At 36.4% G+C, this 16375-nt stretch overlaps 4 protein-coding genes across 6 annotated transcripts; 2 read left to right on the top strand and 2 right to left on the bottom strand.

Annotated features, from left to right (window-relative positions):
- The first annotated feature begins 2733 nt into the window (after positions 1-2733).
- Positions 2734-4105, top strand: LOC102622415 (polygalacturonase-like). The gene has a single exon (XM_052435023.1). The coding sequence runs from the start codon at positions 2780-2782 to the stop codon at positions 3248-3250; it is 471 nt and encodes a 156-aa protein (XP_052290983.1). The 5' UTR covers positions 2734-2779; the 3' UTR covers positions 3251-4105.
- Positions 4106-4503: 398 nt separating this feature from the next.
- On the bottom strand, positions 4504-6260 carry LOC102607494 (BI1-like protein). Its single transcript, XM_006489166.4, has 4 exons — positions 5929-6260; positions 5325-5438; positions 5035-5192; positions 4504-4934 (listed from the first exon to the last, which is right to left on the bottom strand). The coding sequence occupies exons 1-4, from the start codon at positions 6197-6199 to the stop codon at positions 4728-4730; spliced, it is 750 nt and encodes a 249-aa protein (XP_006489229.1). The 5' UTR covers positions 6200-6260; the 3' UTR covers positions 4504-4727.
- An 860-nt stretch (positions 6261-7120) lies between these two features.
- LOC102607785 (pentatricopeptide repeat-containing protein At5g18950) lies at positions 7121-8890 on the bottom strand. The gene has a single exon (XM_025092393.2). The coding sequence runs from the start codon at positions 8888-8890 to the stop codon at positions 7121-7123; it is 1770 nt and encodes a 589-aa protein (XP_024948161.1).
- A 426-nt stretch (positions 8891-9316) lies between these two features.
- On the top strand, positions 9317-13282 carry LOC102608081 (protein FAR1-RELATED SEQUENCE 7). 3 transcript variants are annotated; one of them, XM_025092152.2, is made up of 3 exons: positions 9317-9595; positions 9982-12312; positions 13264-13282. In XM_025092152.2, the coding sequence occupies exons 1-2, from the start codon at positions 9588-9590 to the stop codon at positions 12287-12289; spliced, it is 2316 nt and encodes a 771-aa protein (XP_024947920.1). In that variant the 5' UTR covers positions 9317-9587; the 3' UTR covers positions 12290-12312; positions 13264-13282. The 3 variants fall into 3 exon arrangements, with proteins under 3 accessions (XP_024947920.1, XP_006489231.1, XP_015389066.1); XM_006489168.4 differs by lacking the exon at positions 13264-13282 and adding an exon at positions 12414-12565; XM_015533580.3 differs by lacking the exon at positions 13264-13282 and having other exon boundaries at positions 9982-12416.
- The last annotated feature ends 3093 nt before the right edge of the window (positions 13283-16375 follow it).

The raw sequence follows: 16375 nt of genomic DNA, 5'->3' as shown, positions 1-16375 counted from the left end.
AGTTTAATAACAATTGATTAATTGTCAGGTTAAAGATTAAACAATTAATTAATGGTATGAGACAAGTTTAACTTTATAGTTTATAATTAATATCTCCTAACCACACTGAATAAAGAGAAACATATATGTGGGAAAATTTTAAGGGACTGTCTCGTCACATCAGTATGATGAGGTAGTTTGATAGTATTACACAAGTTTCTCTCCTTAAGAAAAAAGCTTTATCTTTTCTCTCTCTCTCTTTTTTTTTTTAAACATTATATTAAAAATTAATTGATATTTACTTTCGTTTCAATGTATTTGTTGATGTTGTTGGGTCCTTACCAATAGCTTAAACCTTTTGGTTAAATAATTTATGTAATAAGAAATTTTTAATGTCGTAACTTATGTTGTTGAGCTTTTACCCATTATCTACTAACTTTTGGGTCAAGCGGTTTTTTTATTAATAATTAGGATCTTGTTATATAAGGTACATAACTCTTTTGTAACTATTTGATGAAAATTCAACGGCCGTAGAAATATAAGATATCAAAATCTTGTTATTTCCACAACCGTTAGATTTTATCAAATTGTTGTAGAAGAGTTATGTACCTTGCATAATTATGTAAGGTAACGAAAGCATTTAATTTATTAAAATATCTAAGTTTTCAGGTTAAAGATTCAACAAATTATTAATAGTATAAGACAAGTTTAACTTTATAGTTTGTAATTAATAACTTCAAACCACACTAAATAAAGAGAAACGTATATATGAGAAAGACTTAATGAGCTGCCTCGTCATCTCAGCATGATGAAGTAGTGAGATAATTTTGCACAAATTTCTCTCCTTAAGAAAAAAGTTTCTTCCTCTCCCTCTCTTTTTAAAATAAATATTATATTAGAAATTGATTGATATTTACTTTCGTTTCAATGTATTAATTTATGTTGTTGGGCCTTTACCAATTAATTTAAACCTTTTGGTTAAAAAATTTATCTAACAAGAAATTTTTAATGTCTTAGCTTATATTGTTGAGTTTTTACGTAACAGCTTAAATTTTTGGGTCAAGTAGTTTATCTATTAAAAAATTAATTAAAATATTCTCTGTACATGGCATTATAATATAGTTTGAAAATTTAGAATTAAAATAAGTTGGAACTAATACATTGAATAAAGAGTGAAGGAATGTTGCTATAAAAGTGAAAAATACGATATGGTCATTAGATTAGTACCCATAGAAAACATATATAAAGTATTAATTTATAACAAAAGGTTTTTAAAAGAATAACTTTCACTTTATTTACATATTTTCTTCTTTTCAATATTGCCTGAATTAAAACTAACTCTCTTTTTTACTTGAGTGAAAGGGATTCAAACCTTAGTCTCATATATCACTCTAGTAATAAATATTACCTCTATATCGAACAAATTAGCACCCATAGCATTCGTTCTTTGAATTAGCCACTGACAGGCCACAGCGTTACTTTTAACTTCTGAGGTCAAAACACATAGTTAAATTACTTGTGTGCCTTAACCATGGAAGGAATAAAAGGGGATAATGTTTATTAATTTAAAGGAGATAATGTTTACTCATTTAGGTAACTGAGATCATGATTGACGCAGTGATGCTGACTTAAGTTTGTTCAAGCAATGACTCTATTAAGCTACCGCCAGTTGACGCGCAATATCGCTATATTACAATTTATAGAACTTATTATAAGATGTCTGGAGATGCGAGGGAAGGACTAACCAGAGCTAATTTTATAAAATTAACTAATTAATGTTCAATCTTTCAAAATAAAAAAAAGGTCAAAATCCAGTATGGAGTACGGCCCAGACAAGCTGGTAATTTTTTTTCTGCAATAATTAAGCTAGTAATTAAATATAAATTGACTACACTAGTACATTTGATGAATGTAAAAGCAAAAGATGCAAATAATGTTAAGTTCAAGTCTCTGGCTAAAATACCAAGATTTGGCTCATAAAATTAAGAATGGAAAATTTACCATCAATTACAAATGATATAAGTGATTTTGCACCAACTATATATAATTATACTAGCCGTTCCTTGATTCTTTATTTTCAGGGTAGTGCACAGGCGACCGTTTTATATCATTTTGGTGGCATCATCAACCGAGTTAATTACCAAGGATTATATATGGCTTTACGTTCTTGGTTAATTAAATTATTTTATCCTAAAGATTGAAGAAGGAGAGTTGTGAGAGGGAAAAAAAGAAAAACATTGATGATGAAGGAAATTGTCAATGGATAGAATAGAATTTAGAATTGAATATGCACAGACTTGGAGAAAGGCCCTGAATTGATTAATTCCCGCGTCAAGTTCCTCTAGCTAATCATGAATAGTCAAGTAAAAACCAAGCATTGATTTCTTTATGTTTTAAATTCTAATAAATTAACGATGCATTTATTTTTCCCTCGTCCTATAGATTATTGTTACGACGTAATTTGGCTGCGCATTAGGAGTTACGAAATATGGGTGCATGTAAGAGAGCTAGCTAGCAAGGGTTTAGTTTTGGCGCTGCTTTCTTTGAGATTAATTTATATTTCTTAAAACCTACTGCTCTGTTCCTTCTTATGATCTAATCCAAACATCTGTATCCATTCCTCTATAAATAGCTCAATCTTTTCAACTTCTTCCATCAACTACCACTTATCTATCCTTTCACATTTCTTGAACTTATTCTGAGCTACTATATATCATCTGAATTTTGATAAATATTCTTCTGATTTATCTCTCTTTCACTTAATTAATTCCATCATACATACATATTTCATTGGGCAATAATGGTGAAGTTCTTCAGTTCTCTTTTCATATTTCTTTTCATTTCATCAATTAACTTGGCATCATCATATGCAACAACGACAAGTTATAATGTGTTGAGATTTGGAGCCAAAGGCAATGGTGTCGCAGACTCCACACAAGCATTTGCCAAAGCATGGGCTGCAGCTTGTGCCTCCACAGAATCAGCCACAATAAATGTACCAAAAGGAAGGTATCTGCTCGGCTATGTGGCATTCAATGGTGATTGCAAGAGCTCAGATATAACTTTCCGGATTGATGGAACCCTTGTGGCCCCGGCGGATTACTGTGTACTGGGTCAAGCTGACAATTGGCTTAGCTTTGAAGGAGTCAGCGGCGTTTCCATCATCGGTGGGGCACTCGATGCCAAGGGATCTTCCTTGTGGGCATGCAAGGCTTCAGGCACTAATTGTCCCGATGGAGCCACGGTATTACACAATTGCCTTCTCTTTTAACTTCGATCGTTTAATGTTCTTGTTTCAGTTCAGTTGTGCCTCAACTTTTAGAAAATTGATTATCTATTATGTGCATGAGTGCAGACATTGAGCTTTACCAACTCCAAAACATCAGGATCAATGGACTATTGTCATTAAACAGCCAGATGTTTCACATCGTGATCAACGGCTGTAAGGACGTGCACATTGAAGGAGTTACCGTCATAGCTCCAGGAAACAGCCCCAACACAGACGGTATCCACGTCCAGTTGTCGACGAATGCGAAGATCATGAACTGCACCATCAAGACCGGCGATGATTGTATCCCCATTGGTCCTGGCACTAAGAACTTGTGGATTGAACGCGTCACTTGCGGCCCTGCCCATGGCATCAGGTAAAAATTTCATACTTTTTCAAATTTCTAGAGATACATTAACATTATTAGTTCCATTTTCCTACCAAGATACTAACTTCATAAACTTTGGGACTTGGGAGGTGTCTTGCAGTATTGGGAGTCTAGGCAAGGATATGAATGACGAAGGTGTGCAAAATGTGACTGTGATCAGAACAGTTTTCACGGGTACACAAAATGGGCTGTTATGAAAAATGTTGAAAATCCCATCATCATTGACCAAAACTACTGCCGTCACAGCCTAAATCGTCCTGGTCAGGCAAATGTATCGCTTAATAATTTTTCTTCTTTAAGAAATAAAATTAAAAGCCAAGAGTCATATCAGCTAATTATTAATTTTTATTTCAACCAGGTGTAGCACAGAAAATTCTTGCCAAGGAATAAGATTACAGAACGTAAATTTAAGGTACTCAAAAACAAATTGCTTAATCATCTTGTAACAACGCAATTGGGAAAATATAGCTACAAATCAAGAGAATTGCAGACGTTGAAGTGTTCCTCTACTCTTTCCAAGCAATGCCAACTAACAAGCATGCAGTGCCATTTTGAGTCTGACCGCGGTCCCTTGGTACAAAGATTAAGTAAAATGTGAAGATATAACAAACATAAGTAGGAACGTGGGACACCAGTTAAGACACAATCATTCATAACCATCCTCAAACAAGACTGCTGCTGAGTTAACATTCCATTCAAGTTGAAAAAAAGCACTTCATTCCGTCAAATTTTTTGCTGAACATCAAGCGTTCGACAAAATTATAACAAGCAGCCATGCTATTCTACATGGTGGAGACTTCTAATACAAAATCAATGAAACCAAAAAAAGAAAAAGGGAATATCTTGCAGAGGAAAGCAACCACGAAACTGAATGAGATACCAATGATATATCTATTTACCACACTTAATTCAGGAAATGGAAGGCCAAGAAATCTTGGAGGGTTATTGATTCACGAGTACATGATCAGAAGATGTATTATATCTTCAATAACATTGTTTCAGAACTTAGTTTCAGGTGTAGACAAACACATAAACTGAGCACCGGAAGGTGATTCCACAAAGATTTACATCTTGTAGTAGACCACTGTACAACTAACCATCTGATGATCTCAGCACCCGTAAAATGGAGATGAAAAGGTTCAGAATATCCAGATAGAGAGTGACAGAGGCCAAGATATAATCATCATATGTGAAGCGCTTGATCAAGTTGTCGGTGTCGTAAACGATGTATCCACAGAAGACCAGTGCACTAATTCCACCATAAACAGCAGTGGATGTAGATCCCAGAGGAAAGAACATCTGCATTACAAAACAAGATTTATAATCAATGGTAAGTACCATACGTAAAAAGCCAAATCGTGCACCAGTGTTTGTTATCATAAGAAATTTGATATCTCACCTGCATAAAGCTAGTCAGAATGAGGATTATGAGGCTGGTGAATAGAATTGGTCCAAGAAAGCTGAAGTCTTTGCCCTTCTTAGAGGCCCAGAAAGTGTACCCAGTTAAAGAACAAACCACAGCCGAGGTCAGAATTAATGCTTCAAGCACAATCCTACCTGAGAACATACAATACAACAAAGTTCATCGAGCCATAATCACAAATCATAATAAGCAGAAAAGTGTAAATTATCACTAGGCCAATAATTGTCAACTGAACTGCACAAGCATGGGAGAAGAAAAATACTAACCATCGGTATTAGCACAGCTTACAGCAACAGGAAGACTCAGAGATACAGTGAAGAGACCAAGGACAATCAAGTTCACAGGGTGCTTCTGATGATACACATGCAGTGGCCATAACACTGCATGAACACAACGCTTAGTATTGAATTTAGATAAAGCATGCACAGATGCAAGCAAATATCGTACAAATACTGGAAGCAGCAAATTGACTTAATCAAGATCTCAGATGCAATACAACTTCTCATGTAATCACCAAAACTTCAAGACTCCTTTTAACTTTAACATAATCCCATTATCCCATTAGAATGAACAAGCGCATATAATGTGAAGGCAACAAATCATATTCAACTAAACATATACTCAAGATTCAAGCATGACATGACCAATTCCATCAAAACCCCAACCAAGCAAACTCAGCACGAAGAATCATTAAGGACAACACAAAGCAAACAAAAGAAACCCTTAATCGTAATCGTCAATTAACAACATTCCCAAGTATATACCTACCTAATTTCAGTATAAGCAAACATAAAATTCAGCGAAATATCAAATTAACGAAATTACTAAGATAACCAATTCATATAGCGAATTAAACGAACTGAAACGTACGGATGAAGGGGAGGATGGAGAGGAAGAGGAGAAGGCCAGAATTGCCCCTGAGAAGATCGTTGATGGGATTGTAAAGAACGGTGATTGAGGAGACCAAGGTGGTCAAAACGATCTGGGCCGTCAAGATGCCGTACACCTTGCGAATGAAACCCCATCGGAGCTGGTTCTCGCCGTAGCTGAGACCGGGGTAAAGCCTCTCCCCATCTCCGCCTTCCAGATCTACCTCGAATTTGCCGTCATCTTTGCTCCTCACCGTCTCGTAGCCCAACATCTTTCAAGCGATTTTGATTTTTGAATTTTCGTGATTTTTTTTTTATTCGGTAAGTTTCGCAGACGGGTACTTTTATAGTGGGGACTTGGGGGTCGTTGTGAAAAATGATTCTAATTAAAGATGTGTTAGTGTGACTGTTAGGTTTGATTACGTGTGTCAACGACGATTGAAATCGTGGGTTAATCATAATCAGACGCGTCTTTGGTTATCATAAGTGTGACGAGCTGTGATGGTAGTATTACCCGGTTGCTTTGCTTAGGCAAAGCATGTGATGTTCTTACATCCTTTTCGCACTTTTGTACCTTCCTGGTTGGGTGAACTGTGAGTTTCTTGGAAAACCTCAGGCATTGACTTCCATATGTCTTCTTGTTTTGCGTTACGTTTATTTACCTATCAACTGGTAAGTTAATTAATTATTTAACTAACTGAAAAAGATAAATAATACAGTCAATGAATAATCGTTTCTGCTTGAAGGGAAATGATTGACTTATTATAGTCGATGAATTACTTGTGATGATTTTTTACTCAAATTCATATAGTAATCATCAGAAATTGCTGCGCTGCAGTGAGTGAACTGAACTGGAAGAGGGCCACGGGATGTGTGGAGTGTCCACAAAACTCATGAAAGATTCTTGAGTCACAGATAAGAAAATAACCCAGAGACTCAAGCATCTTCACTTTTCATTGTCCTTTGAGTACACGGGAATTCAGACTATGCGTCATTGAACTCAGAATTTCGGTTTGTCTGCCACACCATTGGATCCAGAAATTGAAAATGTAACATTGATGAACTTCATTGTATCCATTCCTGTCGAATATGCAAAATTTGCAGGATTACGAATCACAACTGAACCTCTCTGTGACGCACGTCACAATTTGAGGCTTTTAAGTTACAAAAAAACGAAACTGGGAAAGCTCTGCCTAATTTCCTTCTAGGATGTCCCCTAGGAATGCTTCAACAAAATGGGAATTCTCTTTGCAAAGTTTGGTAACCAGAGAGTGGCATATGACTTTTTCAAGTGCATAACCTATCCTAAACATGAAATCTAATACAAGTAAAGAATCATCCAACCTATTGTCTTGTGATAAACACTGGACCAGTCTCTCGAAAGTCTTTCTTTGTGGTTTGAGTTTTCTCCTTAGCATCTCTATTAACCATTCTGTTGCCTCTACAAAATATCCTTGCCCGCACAACCCAATAATGAAACAATCATGTGTGTGGACCCTGGGCTGCAGACCCCGATTACACATTTCATTCCACAAGTTTTTTGCTTCTTGTACATCTCCTACTTGACATAGTTTTTCAATAAGATGAGTGTATGAGGATGCTGATGGCTGTAGACCCAGTGCCAAGAGTTCCTCAAGTAGTTTCTTACTATTCACAATCTTCCCTTCTTCGCAATATCCTTGAATCAATGTGTTATACGTGATTACATCACGAAAAATACCTTTCTGGGCCATTTCTTCAAACAAGTGATAAGCCTTGTCTGTCCTTCCATGTAAGCACAACCCTGCAATCAGGGTGTTATAAGTAACTGTAGTTTCCCCATAACCTTTATCAAGCATCTCCTTGTGCAGTCTTTTTGCCTCTTCCAAATTATCGATCCTACAATACCCATGAATCATTGAATTGTATGTATACTCATTTGGAAGCAATCCCTTATGAATCATCTCAAACCACATCTTCCGAGCATCCCCAAGCCATCCCATCTTACATAGACCATGAATCACTGTAGTATACATGACGGTATCTGGCACATACCCCCTCTCCTTGAGATCATTAAAAACCCGATAAGCTTCAAGTCTCTTTCGACTCTTGCAAAGTCCATTGATGACTTCCTCATATGTAAAGTTATCTGGAGCACGGTTCCTAGCTACCATTGTGTGGAGCAGTTCAGACACTCTACCAAAATTCTTCTTTTCACAGAACCTGGATATTAATTTGTTAAAAGCAGTGTTCTCAGGCACCAAACCATCTTCCAAAACCTGTCGAAGGAGCTCATAACCTTCAGACACTTTGCCATCATTGCAAAAAGCTTGAATTAAGTACCCTATAGTCTCAGCATCAACATCCGCCACAATACCAGATTCAATCATGTCATGATACAATTTCCATAAGAGATCAGTCCTGTCAACCTTAATACAACCCAACAACGCTGAATTCCAAGTCTTTATCGAACCAAAAACTCCCATCTCTTTCAACTTAGAAAACACACGAAATGCTTCTTCAATCATCCCACTCTCACAAAGGCATTGTATATATAGCTCTAATGAATTTGGATTAGGACTAAAACCAGTAATATCAAGAAAATCCATAGCTACCTTGAATGCCCTAGCCTCGACAAGAGAATCAAAAAGTACATTACAAGAATCTAAATCAGGTGAAAAACCATAATGAGAGTGCAACCACTGAAAGAAACGAATCGATAGAAGCATATTATTTTGTTGCTTTAAGAACTCACGGAAGAATAGAGGATCATTGAAATTGAAAGAAGGGAAATCAGACAAAAGAGTCTGTTCCCATCTGGGTTTGGTTCTAGTGATCTTGCATACTTGTTTTGCAATCTCTGTGTAAAGCTGCTGGCTTTCTTTGGTCTCTATTGAAAGATTTCTTAATTGGGTATTAGGGTTTTGAAAAATACGAGGGTTTTGGCGAAGGATGGTCAAAACAGAAAACGGAGCTCTACCCATGGAGTTTCACTGTTTCTTCTACTAATTCTCATTAATGGGTTTATAGTTCTTGGCCTAAAAGTGAATGATTTAATATAAATGATAACGAGTAAACTCGTTGAATAAACAGAAGGAAACTGAAAACACTCAATAACTGAACTTACAGAGATGGGATTTGAAACTCGAAGCAGAATCAACACTGAAACCTTCACGGTAAATTTTGACTCAGATGGCTAGAGGATGAATTTGCACAGCTCAGCAGACTTCGAGAGGTGCGAGACAGAACAGCAGTGGTTTTACTAGTTTTGGTTAATATGTAATTTTGCTTTACACTTGTGAATTTTGGTCAAATCACATCATAGTTTGGACAGAATAATGAGAATAAAATATTTTAGATATTTTTAAGCAACAGCCTGAAAAAGGGATATTTTTGCAAAAATAAAAAATGTTAGGTCAGCCCCAGAGAGTGGAGAGTATCAGGGCGAGCACCACACAAGACGGGCGGAGAAGATTTACGGGATGATGAAAGTGGGCTTTCTCGACCGTTAAATGACCAGAACGGTATACATTCAATCACGATTTTAATCGATCAAATTAGGTTTTCATTTTCCCGCCAAAAAGACCAAAATTGCCCGTTCGCGCGATCTCATTGTCGTGTATATATTCGATTCTTTTTTCTCTCCGGAGATTAGATTCTGGCTCCGGTCACTTCACGGAAATGAGAAGGTGATTTCTTAACCAAATTGAGAGAAGTCGCAGCTTTGATTTGCTTGTGTTTTGCGAATTCATATTGCTTAATTGAATTGATTTTTGTTTGTACGCTGATCATCTTTTTAATTTGCTGAGAAACTTTGCAGTCTGTTCTTAGCTGAGAAATTTTGTTTAGAAGGCAAAAGGAACCGTATTTTCAGTTTCATGGTTTAAGGTCTTATTTGTTGGGGTTGCAAATCATGTTATTTCGAACAATTTTGCTTGTTGATTTGAACTTGGATAATTTTTTTTACTTTAAAAGTAAATGGAGTATTTTGTGTGCCAATATGCTAGCTGACTGATGGCTAAATTTTAAGGTGATTTTTCTCTGACTTTTTGATTATCTTTTCTTAATGATACAGTTCAAATACAGATCTTAACACTGAAGTATGTGAGAATGCCATGGTTCTAAATGCATACCCGATAGGTGTGCTGTCAGTGATTGATAATGTCAATGGAGCGGATGAAGGATGGTCTAGAATGGAACCATCTGTTGGGTTAGAATTTGATACCGCAGATGATGCACGCGAGTTTTATAGTCAATATGCAGAGCGTGTGGGATTCAAAATCCGTATCGGTCAGTTGTATCGTTCTCGAACTGATGGTTCAGTTTCATCAAGAAGGTTTGTGTGTTCAAAGGAGGGATTTCAGCTCAATTCAAGGACAGGTTGTTCGGCTTATATTAGAGTGCAAAAACGTGATTCTGGGAAGTGGGTACTTGACCAAATGAAGAAGGATCACAATCACGAGTTTGACTCTGCTGGTGAAAACAGTTTGCCTACTGCGAAGCAGAGAAATCATTCAGCTAAAAAATCATCAGTTAATGTGTCCCACAGGCCCAAAATCAAATCATTTGCTGATGGAGGGTCATGCCCATCTGGTGTCATTAATTTCAAACGGCTTAGAAGCAGTGCAGGTGAAGGAGAATGCATTCCTGAACCTTATGCAGGTCTAGAGTTCAATTCAGCTAATGAAGCTTACCAATTTTATCAAGCATATGCCGAAAAAACAGGATTTCGAGTACGAATTGGTCAGCTGTTCCGCTCGAAAAATGATGGGTCAGTTACTTCTCGGCGGTTTGTTTGCTCAAAGGAAGGATTTCAACACCCTTCAAGAGTAGGTTGTGGAGCATTTATGAGGATAAAGAGAAAAGAATTTGGAAGCTGGATAGTGGATCGTCTCCAGAAAGATCATAATCATGATCTGGAGAGTCAAATGGGGGCCAATAAGAAAACTTTTGCTACTTCGAAGAAATTCATAGAGGATGTGAGTGGTGGACTGGATTCTGTCGATCTCGCTGAAATAAATAATGGCAGCATTATCAAGATAAGCCAGGAGAACAACATTGGAAGTGCTTGGTACAGGGTGCTTTTCGAGTATTTTCAAACCAGACAATCAGAAGACACTGGATTCTTTCACTCTGTAGAAGTTGATAATGGTAGATGCATGAGTGTTTTCTGGGCAGATGGCAGGTCTAGATTTTCATGCAGTCAATTTGGAGATGCTATTATTTTTGATACTTCATATAGGAAAACTAATTATCTGATACCATTTGCAACATTTGTTGGAATCAACCACCACAGGCATCCGGTGCTTTTGGGTTGTGCTTTAGTAGCTAATGAATCGAAGGAGTCTTTTACTTGGTTGTTTAATACATGGATAAGGGCAATGTTTGGGTGTCATCCAAAAACAATTATTGCTGATCAAGACAAGGCTATCCAGCAGGCGATTGCCCGAATCTTTCCAAGGACTCACCATCGGTTTTCAATGTGGCAGATTAGGGCCAAGGAAAGAGAGAATTTGAGGTCTATGTCTAATCAATTCGTATTTGAATACAACAAATGCATTTACCAGAGTCAATCCATTGCCCAATTTAGTACCATGTGGACTGCCCTTATCGAGAAATATGGCCAGAGGGACAATATTTGGCTTAAAGAAATGTATGAGAAGCGAGAAAGTTGGGTTCCATTGTACTTGCGTAGAAGCTTTTTCGCTGGCATCCCAATAGGTAAAAGCATTGAATCATTCTTTGGCGCGACCTTAACTGCCCAGACACCACTAAGAGAGTTTATTTCAAGATACACTCAAGGTCTTGAGCGTCGTCGTGAGGAGGAAAAGAAAGAAGATTTCAACACATGGAACTTGCAGGCTTTTCTACAAACCAAAGAACCAATAGAAGAACAATGTAGAAGGCTTTATACACGTAATATGTTCAAAATATTTCAGAACGAACTTCTGCAATCCTTTGATTATCTTGTGACAAAAACTAATGAGGAAGCAACTATTGTCAGATACTTAGTGCGGAAGTGCGGAAATGAGGATGAGAAGCATGTGGTAACCTTCAGTGCCCTAAATGTGAGCTGCAGCTGTCAGATGTTTGAATTTGAAGGCATGCTTTGCGGGCATATCTTAAAAGTGTTCAACCTAATGAACGTAAAGGAAATTCCATCTCAATACATCTTGCATCGGTGGACAAGGAATGCTGAGTATGGTGTTTTACGTGATACAGAATCGGGCTTTAGTGCTCAGGAACTTAAGGCCTTGATGGTTTGGAGTTTAAGAGAAACAGCCAGTAAATACGTTGAGTCTGGAACAGGATCTTTAGAAAAACACAAACTTGCCTATGAGATTATGAGAGAAGGTGGGAACAAACTTTGTTGGCAAAGATAATACTTGTACCAACTATAACAAAGGTCAGACATTCTCTGCGATTGATTTTTTGTGTTTAGAACTGCATGTACAGTTTCTTGGTTGGGCCTTGTTGAGTAATTGAAGATTGCTTAATTGCTTTCAGGTCTGTGATATTTTTCTATGTTTGAGTCAGAAATCTGGGACTTTCATGCTGTGAATAGTTCTTTTCAAATCGTCTACTATAATGCTTGTTGAGCTGGGGATGTTATGCTAATTGACATAATAATATTCTTGAAAACTAACTATCCTAATTTCTGCCAAGCATTCTCCTTGTGGATGCCTTTATGAGGTCATTGTCTTTATTAGCAGTGTGAACTTTTCAAGGAAATATTTGATAATTGATACTTGAGTCAGTCTAGGAGCAAAACTCGTTGGATTTGTCAACTGTATTTTTTCTGTTCAGTGTACTGGTTTGCAAATGGTGTGACAATTGTATGAAATAGGAATAAACTCCATTCGATGTTTAAGGTTCTGATGTAGAGAACAAGGAAAAATCCCTTAGATTAGTGGGGTAACTTTGAAAGAAAATGGTTCATGAGGAAGCCGAGAGCTCTGGGCTTCAGGGGTAATTTAAAAGTGGTTGTAATTATGTTACAATGTTATCCAAGGCCAATGAGGTAGCTCAGTTGCTGATCTAATTGCTTGTATAAATAAAAGTTTCAAGACTGAAAATTTAGCACTTCTTTGGTCTCTTCATTATCCTTTTGAGTTGTAATGGATGCTACCTAAGAAAACTAGTCAGTTACCCAGTTACCCTAATCTGAACTCTGTATCTGTTCAGTCATTTGTTTCAAATATTTGATGAGAGGCTGTAGAATTTTGGTGGCAATTGCAATTTTAATAATTTTCAATGGCTGACTCATAAATTTCCTGCTTATTATCATTTGAGTGTAAATGCCATTGAGGATCGGGTTACTTCATCAAATGGTTCCGAAATTATCTCTTGTTTGCAGTGGCTGCTGCGTTGCTGAGAATTGTGTTGGTTTGCCTGTATTAATCTCTCAAACCAGTTGAAGGAACAAAGATTTATTGTTTATTTACAGAGCAGTCTCCAAGTTTATATCTGAATGTTGATTTAGTTGACAGTGAAGTTCTTTGAAAATAAAATTATTTTTAACTAAGCAGCAACCAATTAGCATTGGCAAGGACATGAAATGGTATTAAAATGATACAAGAATTAGAGAGGTCCACTTAGATTTTAGACATTGAATGCAGCAGAAGAAGAAGTAAGAAGATTGAGAGAACAGGGGGATTGCAAAATTCTTTTGAACTAGTAATTAATTTTATATTTGGTGAACTTGTAATACATGAAGGAATCATAAGGTGCTCCCGAATCTTAAAATTTTTCGGAGAATAACCGCAATGACTTCCAAATAATTGAACTAGGAGCCGTATGTATAGCTAAATTTGTGACTTTTCTGCTTTTATATGCAACTAATTATGCTTTTGACAAAAGAAAATTCATCACGCCATGAATAATTTCATAGAAAATAGGTCAGCTCCAGAACCAGTAGATTGTCACGGCCGGTCAAATTTGCCACTAATGGGTATGCTTAGTAAAAGTCTGTTTAAAAGTGGGATGCGCTTATAAGTGGGGTGTGCTCCGCTTAACAGCGGGATGTACTTAGCATAGGGTGCGCTCAACACTGAACCACCTCATATAACTAGCCAGTCGTACTGCGCTGAGTAAGTAACCAAGTCCGATTCAAAATCTAGAATTCTCTACAATTGTAAATAGTGTAAAATTTTATAGAGTTGTGCACTTTAATCTCTAACTAGATTTTTAGGCAACTTACATCCACTTGCTAGGAAGCTTCATGACCTAGCACCCAACTCTATAAATAGGGGTGAGCCCTCACCATTTTGTTCATCACACCACCACCGACACACACACAACACACCTCACACACAAGCTCTCAAGCTCTTCTAAAAAACTTTTTTTGTATTTATTTTTTTGTGAGTAATAAAATTATATTTGGTCATATTGCTCTCTCTTCTCTCTAGTATTGTTCCAATCATCCTTACTTACTAGTTTGAAAAGGCCACCAAGCTTATTTAACAACTTTTGTGCTAGAAATTATCTAAATGGTGCACGGATTTACTGCACACAATACTTATCTCGTAACAAGTTGCTCTCGCAAAATTACGTCAATATCTCCACAACCCACGATTAAAAAGAAAGAAAATTATTGCAAAACAAAATCAAAAGAAGTTTTAAAGAGAAAAGATTTGTTAATTATAACGTTATTGTAAGGTTTTTCGTGTGTGTGTGTGTGTATTAAACTGGCATAAATAATTTCAGATTTGGCTCATTAACATGAAAGATACGAAGCGATATAACAGGTTTCTTCTGCCTTGTCTTCTTAAGAAATTACAAGTTCGAAATTCTCCCACGCGATTGAAAAAGAAATGACATCTCACTTGGCACCAAAGCTCACAAAATTGTTGGTGGTGCTATCAATTATTGTCCTGATGATCATGTCACAGTCATCCTTAGACTCAGTGGCTGCCAAAGGTGGCGGAGGTGCACGTGGCGGCGTGCGAGGTGGGGGCGCTGGTGCCGGCGTCATCATGTATCATTCATCTACTTCTACAAGGCCATTCCCATTGCTTAGTTCCATAACAAGTTTATTTTCCCACGCTGCATTACTTTTACTGCACTATGCCATGCAGTAGATTTGAAAGTTTTCATTTTTTTTTGTTCCTTAATAATTTTGCTGTTATTGTTGGACTGGATTGCATCACATTTTACCATTTTTATTTTCATTTTTCTAGTTTTTAATCTAATTTATGCCTTTTCATATTTTCCGAAAAAGTATTTGATTTTCATATATATATTTCTTGAAGAACAGTACTGTTCGGGATCCCATCATTAATTAAGATCCAAATTTCCATTCTTGTTTCATTATTTTGGATGCGATTCGATTTGATTGTTGTTTTTCCATTAATGATTTTTGAAAGAGAGGAAAAATCAATTGAATGTATAGATCATGATGAAATTTAATCGCGGTTTTTATTTCCATTTTAATGTTGGGGTCTAATGCAGGAAATTTTGTCATGTTTCAAATTTCCATTCTTATTGATGGTGGAAAGCTGAAAAGGAACCTTTATGTTGTTTAAGAAGGGATGGGGAAGAAGAGAAAACAGTAGAAAGAAGAAAAAAAAATTGGAGAAGGGAAAGAGAAAAATAAGCATTAACTAGGGCAGAGAAATAATTTTATTATTAATTAATACCATCTAGAGAGGTTTACCTTTGCTACACCTAGAGGGAATATATGTATATATTGACAATATCCCCCTTGGTCATGTATAAGAGTTAGACACCCGTTAGATAGTTGAGGGAATGTTCAAAAATGACCTTCCCCACACATTTCAAGGAATGACAAGATTATTTAGTATTGTAGATGATCTTTACATTTGGCGCCAAATGGGTTAGCGTAGTGAAAAGACTATTATACTTTTATGAATTTTTTTTGACATTACACAATCATATAATTAAACAAAACTGAATTCAGTGTTAAAAAGACCAAAATGAGGCAAACCAACCACAAACACTTCACCATCAATTACTGCCTCAATATCAAACTAAGCTGCATAAACATTAATATAAATAATTAGCCTAACCAGGCCAATAAATGCCATCTTTTATACCAACAATCTTAAATGTAGCAATGCAAAATTAGATAAGTAATGGTATGAGCTCTTACATTGCAGATTATGCATGATGAAAGATAACACTAAATCTGGAAATATATATTTTGGCTGTAATGTTAATGTATGCTAGGAATCAGGAGTGTTGTATGGATAGGGTAAGTTTTGATTTCCCTAAATTCTCAACTTAATAAAATTCATTGTTAATACTAACTGTTACTAACTCTTAACTCACTGCCTACAAGCTTTGTGTAACCAATTTTCTCTTATATCTTAATGACAACCTCAAAAACCAACTGCCAAGCATCTTAGTTTTACCATGAAGTGCAAATATTTACACTTGTATAATCAAATAATGCATCAATTTACCAACAAAATTTAGTTGTTGGAATCACTCTATATAAAACATTAAAA

Source organism: Citrus sinensis, chromosome 1 (assembly GCF_022201045.2).
Source record: "Citrus sinensis cultivar Valencia sweet orange chromosome 1, DVS_A1.0, whole genome shotgun sequence".
Classification (NCBI taxonomy): domain Eukaryota; kingdom Viridiplantae; phylum Streptophyta; class Magnoliopsida; order Sapindales; family Rutaceae; genus Citrus; species Citrus sinensis.
The sequence above is the reverse complement of the archived record's forward strand: the minus strand, read 5'-3'. Positions and strand labels throughout refer to the sequence as shown.